This window comes from Kryptolebias marmoratus, linkage group LG1 (genome assembly GCF_001649575.2).
Source record: "Kryptolebias marmoratus isolate JLee-2015 linkage group LG1, ASM164957v2, whole genome shotgun sequence".
NCBI classification, from domain to species: Eukaryota; Metazoa; Chordata; class Actinopteri; order Cyprinodontiformes; family Rivulidae; genus Kryptolebias; species Kryptolebias marmoratus.
In genome coordinates, this window is record NC_051430.1 from 35077743 (window position 1) to 35095852 (window position 18110).

General features: G+C 41.6%; 1 protein-coding gene across 15 annotated transcripts in view; it reads right to left on the minus strand.

The window, feature by feature from the left end:
* nav3 (neuron navigator 3) overlaps positions 1-18110 on the minus strand; it is a 316388-nt gene that overhangs the window by 184382 nt on the left and 113896 nt on the right. For 10 of the 15 annotated variants that reach the window (XM_037977317.1, XM_037977314.1, XM_017431558.3 and 7 more), the window contains exon 1: positions 8114-8597. The exons of 2 other annotated variants lie outside the window; for them this stretch is intronic. In XM_037977317.1, the coding sequence (XP_037833245.1) occupies positions 8114-8371 (258 nt within the window). In that variant the 5' untranslated portion in view covers positions 8372-8597. Of the gene's footprint in view, positions 1-8113; positions 8598-18110 lie in introns of those variants that run through there. 3 more of the 15 variants (XM_017431569.3, XM_037977318.1, XM_017431563.3) reach the window with 1 other exon arrangement.

The window sequence follows — 18110 nt, forward strand, 5'->3', positions numbered from 1 at the left end:
CGTTTTTTTGCTGAGATCTCTAAATGACCACTGTGTAAAAAAGTGGGGAAATATTTGAGACGTTATTATCCTTTCCGATGCTCTCGTTCCCTCCCTCCCACCCATGCGTTTTGTCTGACACGCACTATATCACCGCCTTCCAGCCCGCAGGGAGTCCGGAGGCCGGAGTGTTTCAATCTTGGAGTGAGAACACACAGAGCGGCCGGTGTTTACAGAGAAGCCACGCCGGTTAAAAATACTCCCTTCTGAAAGTACAGTCACGGCCTGGAAACACCAAGAAACATCAGTCCAAGCACACGGCTGCAGCAGAAATTAAAGGCCCAGCGTTCCTTGGAGGCAGGCCTACCACCCGCTGCCTTTAGACTAAAATCAGCTTACGGTGAGAAACCACAGATGTCACACTCAACTATGTGTTGCGAATGAATCTCAGCTACTCCAACACCAAACTTCAACTCAACATCCGTAAAATTGATGGGTTGGGATAATGTTGATTGGCTGTGGCGGCCAACTTGAATTAGATTGATGTAGATCCAGTGATTAATATCTGAGAGTTTCGTTACCATCCGTCCAGTGGTTCATGAGATATTTTGCTAACAGACAAACAGGCTCAACTGTAACAGTTAACGTCTTGCACAATGAGCAGCCCTTAGAGTTTGTGTTGTGAATGACTCTCAGCTGCAACAGATTTTAGTATAATATCTGAAAAATGGAGTTACAGCTTTTTGTGTTTTCTAAGGTCAGTTGGCTGTAACAGCCATCTTGAATTAGGTTGGCTCCAAAAGTTAATCAGCTATAGAGATACGGCTAATGATTATTTCCTGGAATTTTCATGAAATTCCATTAACTGATTCGTGAGATTATTGCTCACATTCAGACAGAGTTTGACTTCAAATAGTTCAATTTTGTCACCACATTTTAGCTGAAAATCTGAAAAAATTGACTGAGTTGTAGCTATTTTCAGTTGGCAGTGGCAGCCATCTTGACTGTGGATTGACTCCAAATGATAATCAGATGAAGATGTACATTCAGATATAACAATAATGGTTTTGACTCCACAAAAAACATGATTGCCTTCTTCCTCTTTTAAAATAACGCCACACTGAGGTTAAAGCAATTAAAGTTTCTTGTTCAAAAGAAGAAAGTTTTTCTGTTTAAAGTTGAATTCAGCCTGCCACTTCAGACTTATCACCAATGGTGTTAAACCAAACCCTTTTCTGACTAAACGAGCTGCAGATACATAAACGCCGCTCGTCCTGCTCGTTAGCATTCACACCTCCCGCCCAGCGACAGCTTCGTATCCAGATATGGAAGTCTGCACACGAGTCGGACCACCCATGAGGAGAACGCCTTCAGACACCCTCTCAAACCGATCTTAAATAATCTCAAACAAGTCAGGCCCCCTCTGCGCTCTCTGTGTCCCAGCAGCTCGTAAAGACATGAGTGAGACCCGAACGAGAGGTCTGACCACCGACCTGGTCCAGTCGCCTCCTGCGCAGACATGAGCGTTTAGAAAGGAAGTGAGCATTAGGAAACCAAAACAGGTGTAGAGTAGAAACATGGAGCGCAACACAACCAATTTTTGTGCATCTCCATCCACCTTCCTTTGGTAAAAGCTGCAAAGCCGGTTTAACGTTTCACATATCGACTGCTACGGCTGTTTTGCTACCACTCTGCAGCACGTCAGGTGCCTTTGTGCCGCACCTCATCCCGCTCACAAATCTCACCAAGGCAGCCAGAAAGACATCCAAGTCCGCCATTAAATTGGATGAAAAACAAAAGGTCTTCGAAAGGAGAAGAAAATAAGTCCAGTCTTCAAATATACATAAACAGAAGACTGAAAAAGGCCCACCCACAGGAGTGACATCTGTTTACACTGACACTCCACCTAACGGTCTTACTTTAAACTGACCCACATTGTTGCCTGGAAGTTTAACAGGAGATGCAAAACAAGAAAATACACAACTAGAGATCCTGATTAATCTCTACAGTCCTCAGAGTACACACACACACACACAGAATTAATAGTTTGTTAAGTGGGCAAGTGTGTCTGGCTCTCCTCTGGACTTCCGGTAAACACTTGTGTACTTTCCAGGATAACATTTTCCAAACATCAGAGGCTTGTAAAAACAGCAGCCTGTAACAGTCCCCGGCTTGTGTATACAAGACCTGCATTTTTAAGATAAAGACACATAAATTTGTTGGTACAACCTCACAATAATCAAAAACACAACTTGTGTACCTGGGCAAAAAGCTCCAGTTTTCTCTTATCTTTCCTTGGAAACGTTGGGGCTTGTCAACATGTATTTTGGTAAATTCCAGCCTGGAACTCACTTTTTTGTCTACAATGGAACCCAATAAGGTTCAAAATGTGACGAATGGTTCAATGAAAAGTGAGCTCAGCTTAATCGTTTTCTTTTTTATGATTTCCTTGGCGTTTTTTCGACCATCCGCACTATTTATCTGATCAACCTGGGGTCGCATTTCCTCTTGCGTCCACACCCTGGGAGGTCAGCTGAAGTCCAAAAAACCCTGTACTTTTTAATATTATTGCCAGCTGTGCTTAGAAGAACATGAAGCTGCTCCGAGGGGGTTGTAGCCTTTAGATTTAAGCAAGAAAATTGGTGTTTGGCTTATTATTACTTGGTTGTAACAATGCTTCCAGGCAACAGAATTTATAATGTTGGACAGCGTGTTTATTTACCCTTAAATGGTGCCACATTTAAAGGTAAATAATAATGATACCAAACTACCCAGTGGCTGTTTGTTCCCTTTAAATAATGATGAAATGCTTGAAGGCACGAGTGATTCTCGTAGAGGTTAAACACTTAATTTAATAATATATATATAATGCAAAAATTAAAGGGTACCAACAAATCTATATATAACAATATAAAAGCAAGCATGTCAAGGCAAACTAAAGTCAGGCCTGTTTCTGTTATCTGCTACTAAACAAAAATAAACTGGATTTTGAATAAAAGTGAAAGAAATTCAATATAACCATCTAGTATTTCTTCATCTATCCGTCACATAATTAATCAAAGAATCTTCAGCTCGTCTTCAAAACCACAAAGTCACTCGAGGCTGTTTTATCTGGACGGCTGCCAGAACTCTTGATGCTCACGATAATCTTGTATCGGAAACAGCCGCGCTTCATTAAAATGCAGCCGACTCACAGGAGCGCTGTCACCCGGCAGTGTCGTTGGCAGTGACTGATGAACAACAACGGGAACCTTGCTCTTATCTCTATCAGGAAGTGTAATTAGGAGTTCTTGTCAGCTCCAAATCACAGGGAGATTGAGATGAGGCCTCTGATGAGTGCAGGTGTTCCACAGGCTGACAAAGCTGACACTGCCGGCTGCTGCTGCTTCTTAGAGCTCTGCATCGTTAGCATTAGCTCTGCAAGCTAGCTGTGCAGCTACTGAAACCTTTTACTTTTGGACATCTTGTTATGATGCGTAACCAATCAGGAGCAGCTGATTAACATCTTTTACTCCTCAGTGTTGAACGTGAAGAACCCTGAAGTCCAGTCATGGCCAGAACCAAGCAGACCGGAGGTGAAGCTCCCAGGAAGCAGCTCGCCACCAAAGCTGCCTGCAGGAGCGCCTCGACCAGCGGAGGGAAGAAGCCTCACGTCTACAGGCTCGGGACCGTGGCTCTCACTACCAGAAGTCCACCGAGCTGCTCATCCAGAAGCTGCCCTTCCAGCGTCAGGTCCAGGAGATCACCCAGGAGTTCAAGACCGACCTGAGCTTCCAGAGCTCAGCCATCATGGCTCCGCAGGAGGCCAGCGAGGCTCACCTGGTGGGGACACCAGGACAGAGGACACATCGGGACAGACCGCTACAAGAGATCCTTTCTGCCCACAGCCATCAGCAACTATAACAACTCTTTAACGAAACCAGGATTTTGAGCTACAACAACATTTAATTTCCCTTTGGGATAATAAAGCATCTTTGAATTTAATTTGAAAATCACGGCAACATAGAAGGAAATGGAAGTGGAATTCCATATTACGTGTTGCAGGTTGTAGATTTGCATCCAATGTTTTACTTTCTGGGAGTTTCTTTAAAATCCACACATTTTGCCGACAGTCAAATAGGATTAACTTCAACAGGTAATGTCAAAGCTATTGTGCAATGTGTACTGTATTTATAACTAACATTTAGATTGAATTAATTTATAGTAGTTTCTATATTTAACTTGAACCAGATTGGAGATTAGAGCCGTTTTAAAATGACAACAATCCACATCAGTCTTGGCTCCACTAGCATTAGCTGCTAGCTCGTCTGGTCAGAATTCATGTCTGTTCACACTATTGTTTTCCTGTTTGTTTGTTTTTTTCATATATTTTTTGCCGTATTTCAACTATTTCAACACTTCAGGCATTGAAACTTTCAGCACATTCAACAGATGCGTCCTAAAACTTTTTTTTTACCTTTATTTCGATTTTTAAACATGTATTGAAACGAATGGGGATTTTTAATTTTAGCAATATTAGCTTTCAGCGATGGTTTCATTCTGCTTGTTTTAACTTTACCAAATAAATTGTCAATTAACTGTTCAGTTTAGCATTTTTTTTGTAGAAGATTTATTTCCTCAAGTTTAATATTGGCAATGGACTGAAAGATGTGTGATAGATTAAATAAAGCCTGAATTAATACAAGATTAGCTTCAAGTGATCCTGATTTAACCTTGTCTGAGGAACTTAACGGTGCCCTTTCCACATCATTACACGCAGCGGTGGCAGCGTGCAACAGTCCGCTGCAGTCATCCATTAAAAAGTGTCACTTTGTTTTAACCATCGTTTACATGTGCTAAATATGGACCTGTCGACCCACAGAGAGCAAAGGGCTCTCAGTTAGCCAGGCGCTCGCCCAAAGATTATTTTGGACTTTCTCCTTGGCTTTTCTCAGAACAGCATCAGGACTGTTATCAAAAACAAATACCTCCACACCAAGCAAAGTCTCCACTTCCTGTTGGCTCGAAGCTTCAACACCCGTATTTATTTTCTTGGATGTGTGCCACGAGCATTCTGTAGAGTTTGGTGGACTGCCAGGGTGCTTTGATAGAGAGTCTTTCACTTTTATTTATAATTTGGTCCATTATATAAATGTTGTTGTACGTCTTCGCTGTACTTGGCCGCAGCGGATCAGATTGATTTTGCCCATGTCGATCCAGTTCAGGACGGCTGCCACAGCTAAGCAATCCCAGGCTGTTTTACAGATATTGAGCTAAAATTTGGGATGGTATTAGCCAGGACTGATCCCCAGTTGGAAATCGGAGCACTAAATCTGTGTTTAAAACTTTGCCTCTAATTATTGGAGTCAAACCTGTCTGTTTGTTAGCAAAATATGTCATGAAGGACTGAACAGATTTGACTGAAACACTCAGAAAGTAATTCAGAAATAATAAACATTTGAGGTCAACTCGATTCAAGATGGCCGACAAAACCAACTGATCTAAAAAACCTAGAACTCTGACAACATTACATTTATTCAGCTAAAGTTGTGTCGTAGTAGTTGGAACTAATTTCCAACACATACTGCGAGGGCTACTCATCGTGCAACATCTTTGCCCAAAGTTTTGGAATTACCAGTTTGTCTGTTAGCAAAATATGTCATGAAGGACTGCAAAGAGTTTAATGAAACCATTAGATGCACATCTTGGAAACAATTTAAGGTGGCTGCCACAACTAACTGTCCTTAAACACAAAAATGGCTATAACTTTTGCAGAATTTGCAGAGAATTTGCAGAGAACGTTTGATGTGGTGGTAGCTGAGAGTTGAGCGCTAGCAGCTGTCATTTGCAAAAATAACCAAAATAGCTATATTGCTATATAGCTATCCGTCTTGTAAATGAGACTACCTGTCTCAATGAGACTACCAGTCTAAATAAAAGTAAGTAAATAAATAAATAAAGTGCTATCTTAGTCTAAAACTTTGGCATGGAAGGTAATGGACGACATGCATTCTGTTAGGGTCATTATTAAAGTATTGTGGGTCACGTCCTTCTGTGACTAACCTTTTTGCTGACTGGATAGTTGGAATTTTCCAGCACATTTTACAAAAAAACAGTTTTGTGTGTGTGAGGGGGGGCGTGGAGGTGCAAACGAGCCAACACATGCTGGCACTATTGTATACATACGGAGATGGTGGCTGCAGCACAAACAAGCATGAACTCAAATATTGCAGACACACACACCTACAAGCCACAACACTAAATTTCTTCAGGGACTACACTAAACAATTAGACTGACTAATTAGGCCTCCATGCCACCCATTCCTTCGCCCCGCTGACAGGCTGGGACAAGCGCAGGAGTTGCTCTTTCCTGAGAGCTTTCCAACAACACGAACAATGGAGTGGTGCACTGATTGCGCCTTGAAGGGAATTTAGATAATGCTCCGTTAAGAAGCGGCTCAAGTTGTGTAAACCACGAACACCACGAAGCGCCACAGCACGCCTGCACAGTCTGTTAAACTATCGATTTTAATTAGGAGGCACTATGATGAAGCAAGCATTCATCATCTTTAATCTTCAATTTAAAAAAATAACCTGATGGTGACTTTAACAGACTTTCAAAATTGTCCTAACAAGCCAAAAGTCAGGATGAAGTTGGCGGTTCAGCAGCAGGTTACCGATAACCCTGCAGGCAGGTTGAACTCTGCCACAAACACGCTGCAAGGATTTACAGGCAAGACAGCCCAGACCCACACTTTGATGGCTTTTCTTTTGGGTCAACAGCTTCGTTGCTTACAGGAAGTTTATTAGCCAAAAAAACAATCAAGGTTAGAAACGATGGAGACCTCTTCTCAGAGGTCAACTGACTGAGCTTTGACAGCTCTGAAAGTGGGACGGACCGCTGAGCTGCTGAAACTATCTGGCGGGAAGGTTTGAAAACTCATTTCTCCTCGCTGTAGCCCAGCCCTGCTTTCTCTAATGCAGCTCCGGAAAAAAATACAGGTTTGAAAACGCACATGTGGCTTTGAAACAGTACTTTCGGGCTTCACATACTTTACAACACGCTGGTGGTATTGGAAGCATGCGCCGGGACTGAGAAGTCAGCACTGGTAATCTATCTGAAATGTGAAACAGCGTGGTAATGAGGTGTGGACCAATTACTGGTTTTAAGGTATACCAGTATTCCGTCATACAGATCCTACGGTTTAATGCAAAGCACAAAGGTTTTTTATGTTTGTGATATTATTTTGTCAGTAAAAGCAACAGTAATTGTGTTTCGTCAGAATCTCATACCAGCTTATGCCTAATGATAACAGAAAATAGTTGGAACCTTTTATTAATTAGGGATTCTTCGGCAGGACATGTACCTTTTCATTAGGCACTGAATCACACTGGATGATGACCCTGTTAACACATCCAAAGTCACCCAGGACGTGGGTGTTCTTTGCAGGGTCCTAATGAGGTCAGATGGAGCTGGAAGGTTGTGGAGGGATTTGAGTGTGTGCAAAACTTTTTGCGACAACTTTGTCGGGGTTTATAATCGTGGTGGTAGCACATCTGGTTTGCCTCGTGCCCAGAGGGCATGACTGTGATTGTGACAAGATCCACAACCTAGTGCAGATGTGCTACTGGTGGCAGTGCCGTGACGAAATCTCCCTGCGCATTGCTGCATCCCTACATGGTTCTGGAGAGTCAAGCCATAGCAGGTGCACGGAGCACGGTGAGGGTGCAGGAGAGCGTCTCAGGAGCAAAGACACGAGCAGAGCGTAGCAGCATCATTAACAGGCCATGTAGATTGTACAGAGAGTAACCGAGTCATCATCCTGGGTTAACGGGGCTCAGTTACCCTGGATGTGAAAGGTCATCTGATCTATTTCCAGAACAAAGCATAGATATGTGCAGACTAACTGGGCAGGATACAATCAGAGACCCATGACTCATCTCGTTTCCTCTGATAGTTGATGACCAACAACCAGCGGCACCATCCTACCACAGGGCACATGACTCATCACTATTTAAAACTCCGGCACAGAGAAAAACAAACATCTGCTCAAACCCAGAAGGGACAGAGAGAGAAAGTCTTCCAATCCCTGACACCTTCCTGCAAACACAGATCCATCAAAGTGATACACAACAAGCGTTCATCTTCACCAACCTTGCAGATCTTGCTCTCCTCTGTCTCGGCTCTGGGCTTGCCTTCTGGCTTCTTCCCCTGCTCGTACTCAGCCTTGACGGACAGCTGGCAGTTGAGCCCCGGAGCCCCGTCATTTGCCCTGAGTTCCTGCTGCCGGGCCATGTAGCTCTGCGAGGCGGCCGCTCTGATGGCGCTGGGGATGGGGAGGGCTGTGTGCACCGGCTTGGTGCCCACCACAGAGGGTTGCCTCAGCTTGGAAGCCACACCAACCACCGGCATTGTAGTCCCCGGGCAAAAAATTAACAATAATAATAATAATACCACTGCAATAAAAAAAAAACCTGACAAAGTGTTTTCCTCTCTGAGGTCTGAGGAGGAAAGGAGAGAAAAACAAAACAAAAAAGGGGAAAAACAAAAAAAAAAGGGGGGGGGATTGCAGTTGCCTCTCAGACTGAGAGGAAAGCAACTGCTCTCATTCTGTGGCCTCCAGTAAGCCGAACTCACAGAAACTACGAGAGTTTCTCCTTCCTCCTGCTCACTCCCTCCTCCTTCTCCTCCCACATGCAGCCCAGCTCCCTCCCCTTCCCTCCCCTTCCCTCCCCTTCCCTCGCTGACTGTCAGAAGTGCACCGCAGAGAGCAGTTCAAGGGGGGCGTGAACTCCTCTGGAAGGTACAACAACCACCATCCGGAAAAACTGTGATTCCAGAGACCTGGCTTCATGTGCTTTCTGTGTGTGTGTGTGTGTGTGTGCTTCTGATGATGAACACTGGGAATACACGTGTTCTCTCTCTTCCACATCTGACACATTTGGTCCGCTTTAATCGAAGCTGAGTTCGTTTCCAGCGTTGGTTGAATACAGTCCGTGAACTCCGGTGCAGATCAAACAACCGGACCGAGACCCGCTTTTTGAGGCGGTCTCAGTCCGCCTCTGGCGTGAATACAGACCGGACTTGAACCGAACTAACAACGTAAAGCATGTGCCTTTTTGGACCTCACAGGCCACCGTTGCTAAGCATCATGGGACAAATAGCATTATTGCTGCTAATGCTGAACAGAAAACCTTAGAATTAAGAGAGGATGTTCTTGTGATATCTGAACAAGAATGTAGAATGAAACATTACAGATGGAAGTCATAGCAGGATTAATCCAGAACAGAGAGAGGATTTCTTTAAAGAATACACCCTCGTGCATGATTATTAGTGCATTTGGACTCCATTAAACAGACACACCATGACAGGCCATGATTAGGTTTTTCCCCTTTTCCTAAGGATTCCCTGCTCAATGCAGGACACAAAGGGAAGTGGAAATTTTTAATGGAAAGGCTACATCTGGTTTTGGTTTTTGGAGGCAAGGAGATGTTCTGCCGTCAAGGTGGCCCACTGCAACGTCGAGGCTGATGGGAACTTTTTAGGATCGTACCACATCTAAAATATTACTTCAAAAATCAGACTTTGGTTCAGGATGAAGACTGGTAGTTTTAAACCAATCCCTGAACTTTGACTTTTATATTTTTGGATTAAAAAGGTTATTTGGATAACCTGTAAAGAAGAGCCTCACTAGTTTAAACACCATTGCTTCCTCTTCTACTCAGTTTTAAATACCTTCATGTTTAGCCTCTGCTTTGCCTCTGTCTACCCAGAATAGAACCAGCAAGTTCAACATGTTTTTAATCATGCACCGGGGATATCATGACAGGCCTAAAGCAACAAAACACCACATGAATGACTGAATGAAAGGCACAAGACCAACTCGGACTCCAACTGCTTTGCCGTCGGGTAAAAATCTAAGCTTCTCAGGACAACCTGGGACTGTCGAGGCACCGATTCCTGGACTGAAACCTCAAAGAGATGTTAAGAAAATATCTCTTCCCTTTTTTTTCCATTAATTTTTAAAAAGAAAACCAATGGAAAATACTCCAAGAAGTCAGAGTATCTTAGGTTCCTGCAGGTAACAAAACGTGTGCTGCGATTCAGTGGTGAAAGAGCAAAATCGTCCAAAGTCAACATTAGGAAATCAAATCGCAGGTTTGCTTCCTGTCACACAAACCGAGCTGGGCCAATCAGCACACAAGAGTCAACCGCTTCTCTAAAAACAAACACAAACAAAAAACAGCCAACTGTGTCATAGCTGCAGGAAAAAGTTATTACCCTTTTCAGCTCCTGATCAAAACTGTAGAAATAGGATCAGGATAAACCAAGACAATAAAAAAGTAAAAACATCTTTATTGTTGCTTTGGTTTCTGGGACACAAAGTAATAATGTGTGAAACAGGCTGCTTTGTCAACGTTTCTGAAAAGTTCTGTATTTTTAGTCCATATAAAGTTGGAAAGAAATCTCCAAGAATGAAAGTGTTTATAAAATTCTCAGGCCCAGATTCACTAACAGTTTGCACAGATTTTTAGGGGCAAATATTGGGGTTTTCCAAATCCATCCAAAGTGAGCTTTGTGCCTCCAACTTGGTTGAAAAATACAAAAGGAGGCATTTCGCACGTATTTACAGAAATACCCTCCCATATTTATGAAAAAACCTGCCAGGGCAGAAAACATCTGATTCTCAAAGAGCAAGCCTGCTTGCAAAATTTATTCAGTATCAAATATTTACGGCCTCCGGAGAGCTGGTTGATATTTGCATTCCTAAATAATAAGTGAAGAAGTTTAGCAATCTGCTGCCTTGACAAAAAGAGGGCAGGCACGTCAGGAAAAGTATTAATTATTTTATTGCAGTGACAAGTGTCAGATACTGTTTTTGCAAATAAATAGTTGAAAAGAAACGTTTTCAGTTTATTAGGTAAAAATAAGGATCTAATATTGATCAATGAAGTCCCTAAATGACACTGATTGGTTTAGAAATGCCTTCCTGAAGAGCAGATAAGGCCTCAGTTTTTAAATCACAAAGATTTGTGTGGACTGAAAGTGCTGACACTGCAGAAAATCCCAGTTTTTAATAAAAATTGAAGCAGTGTAGACAGGGCCTTAGAACTGAGAAAACTACAATCTTAGTTCAATCTTACTTCAAACACCCTTGTTTGTTGCTTATTTCACTCTAAATGAGGCTATTATTACCAAAAGGACATTATTCTGCATTAAAAAGAGCCAATCAAAACACGTTACCTGAAAGTTAATAAGTTTTTATTAGGAACATGCCTTTTGGGAGCTTTTAAATTTGGACTTCCTTGTTCTCCTGAGCAGAAAGCAAACATACCAAAACTCATGGCAGGGACACAAAGTTTCCCTCACATTTTCCATCTTGCCGTGGAGCTCGTAGTCGAGTCGGTTAAACAATGATGCAACTTGTGAAGGATGAAAGGAATGAAATCCTGGGACTATTTAAGAACACCGCTTCCAGTCTTAATCATTTACTCCCAGAGAATTTTATTACCTGTGACCAATTTTGTCAGTGAACTTAACAAGCTAAGGATAAAATGGGCCATTTACAAAAACAAATCTTTGAAACAGATGATAAATAAAATGTTTCTTTAAAAAAAAAAAAGACATGCTAGGTATGACTAGAAGTGTGAACAATGTCACCAAACCAGTCATGGTTTGACCTGAGATAAAAAGGTCATCTTGTGTTATCTGAGAGCTTAAACTTCCTGAGCCTTTTTTCTTTTGACACCTGTTGTGATTAATGAGTCAAAACGGTTGGTTTATCTTTAATTGTGTTCTTGAAATAAAATGTTTTAAAAGTAGAATTAGCTACAACTTTTGAAACAAAGACCCAGATTCACTAAGATTGCACAGCGCCTATTTTGTACTCCATTATTTGCGCCATGTTGTTATTGTATTTACAAAGAAAATAATGCTAATGATATGCATACCTCTCAAACAAAGACAACATAAATCTAGAGCTCGGACTGGAACCTGGAAGTTGAAGTTGGAGCAGGATCCTGTAACAATTATAACTTCAGGTAATGTTTACTAACTTCTTCTTGTCAAGCACTATTTGATGAAATGTTCTAAAATAATAAACTTTGTATTCTGAATGTAAAACAGCCACAGTTGGGACTTTGTGTACTTTTTTTTTTTTTTGAGAATTTATTTTTGATGCAACAACGTGCGTAACTCATTACTGAAAGAGAGGATGAATTATAACGTTCCAGACATGAAGACGCAACTACCACCAGCTGTCAGGAGACGGACATTTTTTTCACATCTGCTGCGCGTCACAAACAGCGTTGATTTTGAAATTTGCTTCACCTTTTGCCCTGGCAATTATTTACACAAGCTGTTTTATTTTCTTGAAATGCATGCGTAAAACCTCAGGTAATTAAGAATTAAGAAACAGTTTGGTTGGCAGCACAGTTTGTAGCCCAAATCTCCTTTTGCAGCAAATGTGCATTTTGCACATGCAAATGAATTCGGTGAATTAGGGACGAAATGTTTTGTTTTACATATATATTTTTTTTAAAAACTTGCAGAAGCTACCTTTCTGCTGAGGATTAATGATGGATAGATACTTGATTTACAGAGTATCACACGTCTCTAAGTTTAATTACAAAAAGTCTCTCCCTCTTTCATTAGTTAGTGGGTTGGACATCGATGACAGCTCGCAGAAAGCAACATAAACACCAGTTTAATTTTGTCTGTGAAGCAATACTGGATGAACTTTTATCCACTTATTCCTCATTAAAAATAATTTATCTGTGGTTTAACGAATGCGATCAGTTAATTAACTCTGGGTTTTGTGGTGAAGAATGTCTCTCTTTCAGTGATCTTTACGTCAGCGTTTCATAGACTGGAAAACAGAACAAGTCTGAGAGCATTTCAGCAACAATAACAGATAAGTCTGTTATGGAATCAGTATTGCCATGTGTTTATTATCTGTTCCAGGCCAAGGGTGTGTGGTTAATAACAGCCTGCTTCATGTAAGCGTATGTGGTTTTAATATAAAAAAAAAGGAAAATACCGCCCAGGGTTACGTGACGTCAGCGGTGAAAACAAACATGCCGGGGTGCTGGAGATAAGCAGGGTCGAACCCCAATCACCCTCCGCCGTCACGCACCCCTCAGAGAGATAGCTACACACCTGGCTCGCTCATAATGTTATCAGTCAAGCACACGTCAGGCGACATGGAAAATAAAACAAACACACAACAGAGAGGGGCCTCAGCATAAGGAGAGAGAAACACAGGCGTGAACCATTAACAGTGGAGAAGATGTACTTTCACGTCTCTGTAGATTCCTGTTCATCAGTCAACCTCTGACCGTCTTATATCAACTAACTTTGGTAAATATGTGCTAAATTGTTATCTAGCATTTGATGGTTATAAAGCATAAGATGTCCTAAAGTACCATTTTGGAATGACATTTAATTAAAGAATTCAAAACTGAAACCGAAATTTAGATATCTACCTTTTCAAATACACTAAAATATACTTCAGCACTGACAGCGTTTTTGATAAGAGAAATTATCTGTCCTCATCATCAAACTGGGATTTATTCCTGCACGTTTTGATCGTGTTAATGAGAAAGATGAAAGTCAAGATACATGGTATAAATACTGCCGTGTAATCTTTGTGATGACTGATAAAGCTGTGAGATCACTTCCTGTTCATCATAGAGAGTTATGGTGGGATGGCAGAAACTGAAAACACTTTCAATGTGGAATTTAAATGATTATAAGTCATGGCACTACACAAAACACTCCAGATTATTGACGTTTTATGAGGAATTGTAGTCAGATGAGACTAAAATTGGACAACACCATGTACGGTGGAAACCTTCCACCTCTCATCATGATGAGAACACCATACCTGCAGTGCAGCATGGTGGTGGCAGCATCATGCTATGGGGAAGAGTTTCATCAGCAGGGACTGGGGAAACTGGTCATAAAGAAATCCTTGAGGAAACTTGTCCGAGTCCTCCCAGAGACCTGTGACTGGGACGGAGGTCCACCTTTCAGCAGGACAAGCAACACGTCGGTTTGAGGAGAACCGGTTAAATGTCCTGATCTCAAACCAACGGAGAAGTTTAGACTTCAGCAGCTCCGTTTGGCACCAGCAGGTTTCCTGTTTGTTTTATTTGTTTGTCCCGTTTCCTGTTCGTTTCAGAAGAGGCTAGTTATAACAAGGATACCCCCCCTACACACACCCAGCTTAATTCTTTTAAATTCAAGATTATGTGGCAACAAAAAAAAAGACTTTTGCAACACATAAATGAGAAATTAAATTAACTTTGAATGTGATTGTTATTGACATATTAACTCTTGACTAGAAAAATAGTCATGAATGTATAAAAATACTTTAATGGTTGACAAGACCCTTGGTTAAATGGATCATTATCAATGTCAGGATACTTGTTTGGAACCACTGCTCTATACTGACTAAAGTGAGTAGGAAACTGAAAATTAATATATTAAATGAAGTTAATACAAGCCTATCGCTGACAAACAGAAAAAACCCTACGCTCTTTCGTGTCTTTTTCCTTGTTAAAAATCCTCGTGCTCGTGTGTAACTTTTCGAGGTTTTGGGCAGGGAGTCAGCACATTTAGAGGGATGGTGGAATCTGAAAAATGCCCCGTTCCATGACTCCAGCCCTAAACAAGACATTAAGTGTGAGCTTGATTAATTAAACCGAAGTGAGGCTTCCTGAAGCTCCGAGCGTCTCGCGGCCGGCGAACAGCTCCACTACAACGAATCAAAGGAGGTATGTGGATCAACTCCGGCGGCAGGATTTCCCCAACGCTCCGGCTGGAACAATTCAAGCTTTTCCTGTTCCTCCAGTTCTCCGGTGTTCAAAGTTCAGCATGATTGGCTCCAACTTTCTAAATCTTCTCTTGTCCTTTACTTTCATTTTCAAGCCAAGCTGATAAAAACATAATGCATTTAAAGTCCTGATCTCTCTGTTAATATGCTGTATATTCAAACACTGTCGATTTAGCTCTTCACTTGAATGCATACTACTAACTACTAATCAAGGAACTTTAATTACTCCAAATCACATCCATTATTCTTGAATATTTTATTTGTACATTTATTTAGTTATTATATTTAAGCTCTTTCACTTATTTTTAAGCAACATATCATAGCTGCTTCAGATCAGGGCTCTCAAGTTTGGATCTTCCTCTCCATCCTCTCAGCTGGAACTTGTTATTTATTAGCTAACCTGAACATTTCCAGGCCTCCTCTTGATGCTCAGACACAACTTCCTGCTGTCTTTCAACCACTTTGAAAAGCTTTCTTTCTTTCCTGCCTCCATCTTTATCTTTCTGCCTCTCCATCTTTAGCTCTCTGTCATCAGACGACAACACGACTCACACAAAAACAGTGGAAGTGGGCGGGGCTTACGGCACATTTAGCCGCCAAAGTCACTAGATTTGTTGCTAGTTGCTTTAAAAAAATGCTAGAGGGATCTGAAAACTCGCTAAATATAGCGTTAAAGTAACAAAAAGGCTGTGCGTGTGTGGTTTTTTGCTTGAGAAATACAAAGTGTGGCACGTGAGGGCCAAATGTGGGACTTTTGGCTGTCCCACACAGGGTGATGCGGGACAAGGGACAGGGGGGACTAACTGCGGGACGGTTGGCAAGTATGCATTCGGTGGTCAGATGAACCCAAGTCATTTATCAAATCCAGCTTTTTAATAATCATATCTATCTTTATTTACCACTCTCTGGCCAGTTCGCACCAGTGTTTTCTAACTCCACTGCTTCATCTTCCTCTTGAGCATCGAAATCAAGGTTCCCGTTTTACTTAAATTTTATTTTAAAGTGGGCTTTTGAAGAAATGCTGTAGAGCTGTTTTAATGAGTAATGAGCAAATGACGAGTCTGACTGACTAATTTATTTGACAGTCCAGTGTCTGAAATGGTCCAGCACTGGACAAAGCTATGATGAACTCCGATTTTTCTTTCCGAGATATTACTAAGAACGGAATAAGTGAACAGGTTGCGCTTCGTACCGACAGTTAATCCAAACAGTTACCGTGGCAACCTAGCCATGCTCAAACACATACTGGAAACTCAAATCTTGCCTTGTAGTATATCCCTCAGGTGTTCAATAATCGTTTTTGCATCATTAACAGTTTCTCTTAAATGTCGCTAGTGGACCAAGATCTGTAAAAACGTGCGCTGGGCTGCACATATTTCCACGGTCATGTCATTATTATTATTACATGGAAAAGAGCGTACACCTCTTATTGTTATAATTACACACCCTTTGCACATGAAGCCCCAGATCTGGAGTCAGAGATTGAATCCAGATTTATGGCTGCCTTATCAACACTGGTTTTAATGACCATCCTCTTGAGTTGTAGGAGCTAAACAAAACAAAACAAATTCTTGTTATTCATTCAAGGAGAAATTATTTCAATGTAGGTTCCACATGGGTATTTGAAATGACTGGAAACTACAGTACATTCTAGCAGCTACATGATTACTGCCTATTGGGAGAAAACCCACAACGTACAGATGGATTCTGGGTGACATTTTGGCAGCAGAATTATTATCTTTTAAGTTAGCACGCAATATTTCATGTCTTTCTAGTCTTTCTTGTCACCTCCTTGCTTTTCATCAAAAGAAAAGTACCACATTTATACACTTCACAGAAACAAATGACTCCATGTGACTAGGTCTGAATAAATCCAGTCCATTTACAACCTTACAACCCTTTTCCCTTGGGACGTGTTGAAGTCGTCCAACAGCCACCATGAATCTCAAGGTTTCATCCGCTGGTGAAAAACTGCATCCTCTGTGAATCTTGGATTTGATAAAGTGCTGAACGGGACAACAAAAAGCAGCAGAGGGGAGGTTAAACCACTAAATCCTGAGTGAGACGATGAGGATGCAGGCGAAAGTTGGGACCAAATCACAGCCAAAGCTGCTCTAACGCCCAGAAGCAACAGAACTAGTCCACAGCCTAAAGAACGAGCTGCAGGTCAACAACACATCTACTTGCAGCCTCACACTTGTGTCTGCCATGGAAACGGAGTTAAACTGACAAGAGAAACTCAATTTCATGACTAAGCAAACCTCACAGAGACAAAGTGGCACCACACGAGCAGAAGGCAATACCAAACTGATAGGATCAGCACACTGGAGCAATCTTGTTGTTCCTCGGGAACCGTATCTGTTTGTGTAACAGGAGAAGCATGAGTCATTAAGGAAAGGTTTTGTTTACAGGTAGTTATTTTAACAAATTACTTTCCTCAGGGGGAATATTTGACCATGGTATTGTCAAAGCTGAGGTGTCCCCACCTATATTAACATCTGGCCACATCTGCAGCACATCCACTGGTTTGTATCTTAGCATGTCTGTGGTTTTGGCTGGTATGTGTAACGGAACATTAGAAACATTAGATTTAGGGTTTTGAACATGGTGATGTGCCTGATTGTGAGTTCTTTCCTTTCAGCTACTTCTATTTGTCTGTACTCATTTTGAAAGAGTGTTTACAGGCAGGCTCTTCTTCTTTTGTTGTTCTGCGTGGTTGCTCGCCGTTCCACTGTTCCACCTGCTTCCCTTTCATTCCCACACATGGATTCTGTCTTGCTTCTGCTGACATTCATCCCTCTGCCTCTCCAGACTTGGAGACAGGATGGGAAACTGCCACAAAGTGAAGATTCGATGCAATCTGCTGGCTTCCTTAGATAACTTTTACTAATTGACATTTTTATAGTGTATGTGAATGTTTTTGTACAGTGCCTTGAGATTTTGACCCTATAAATAAACTGAATTACATGGAAGTGAATTAAAGACAGCCTCAAGTACAAGATATGTTTGCGTTTGAATCAAATGCCAAAAAAACTAACTTAAACAGCAGCAAAAAGTGCTGGTGTAGATTCTCAGTCATCCAGGCCATGGTAAATTCGAAAAAAGTTAAAAAACAAAAACAACTGGACTTCTATTCTGTAGCTGAAGACGTTTCGCTTCTCATCCGAGGAAACAGAGGCAGAAGAACTCAGACTGAAAATAACAGCAACCCTTTCCAGTGCCAAGCCACCTCCTTCAAACCTCTCACCACAAGAAAGAAAAGCTGTTACATCACTCAGCCGGGACCAGAACATCACCATTTTACCAGCTGACAAA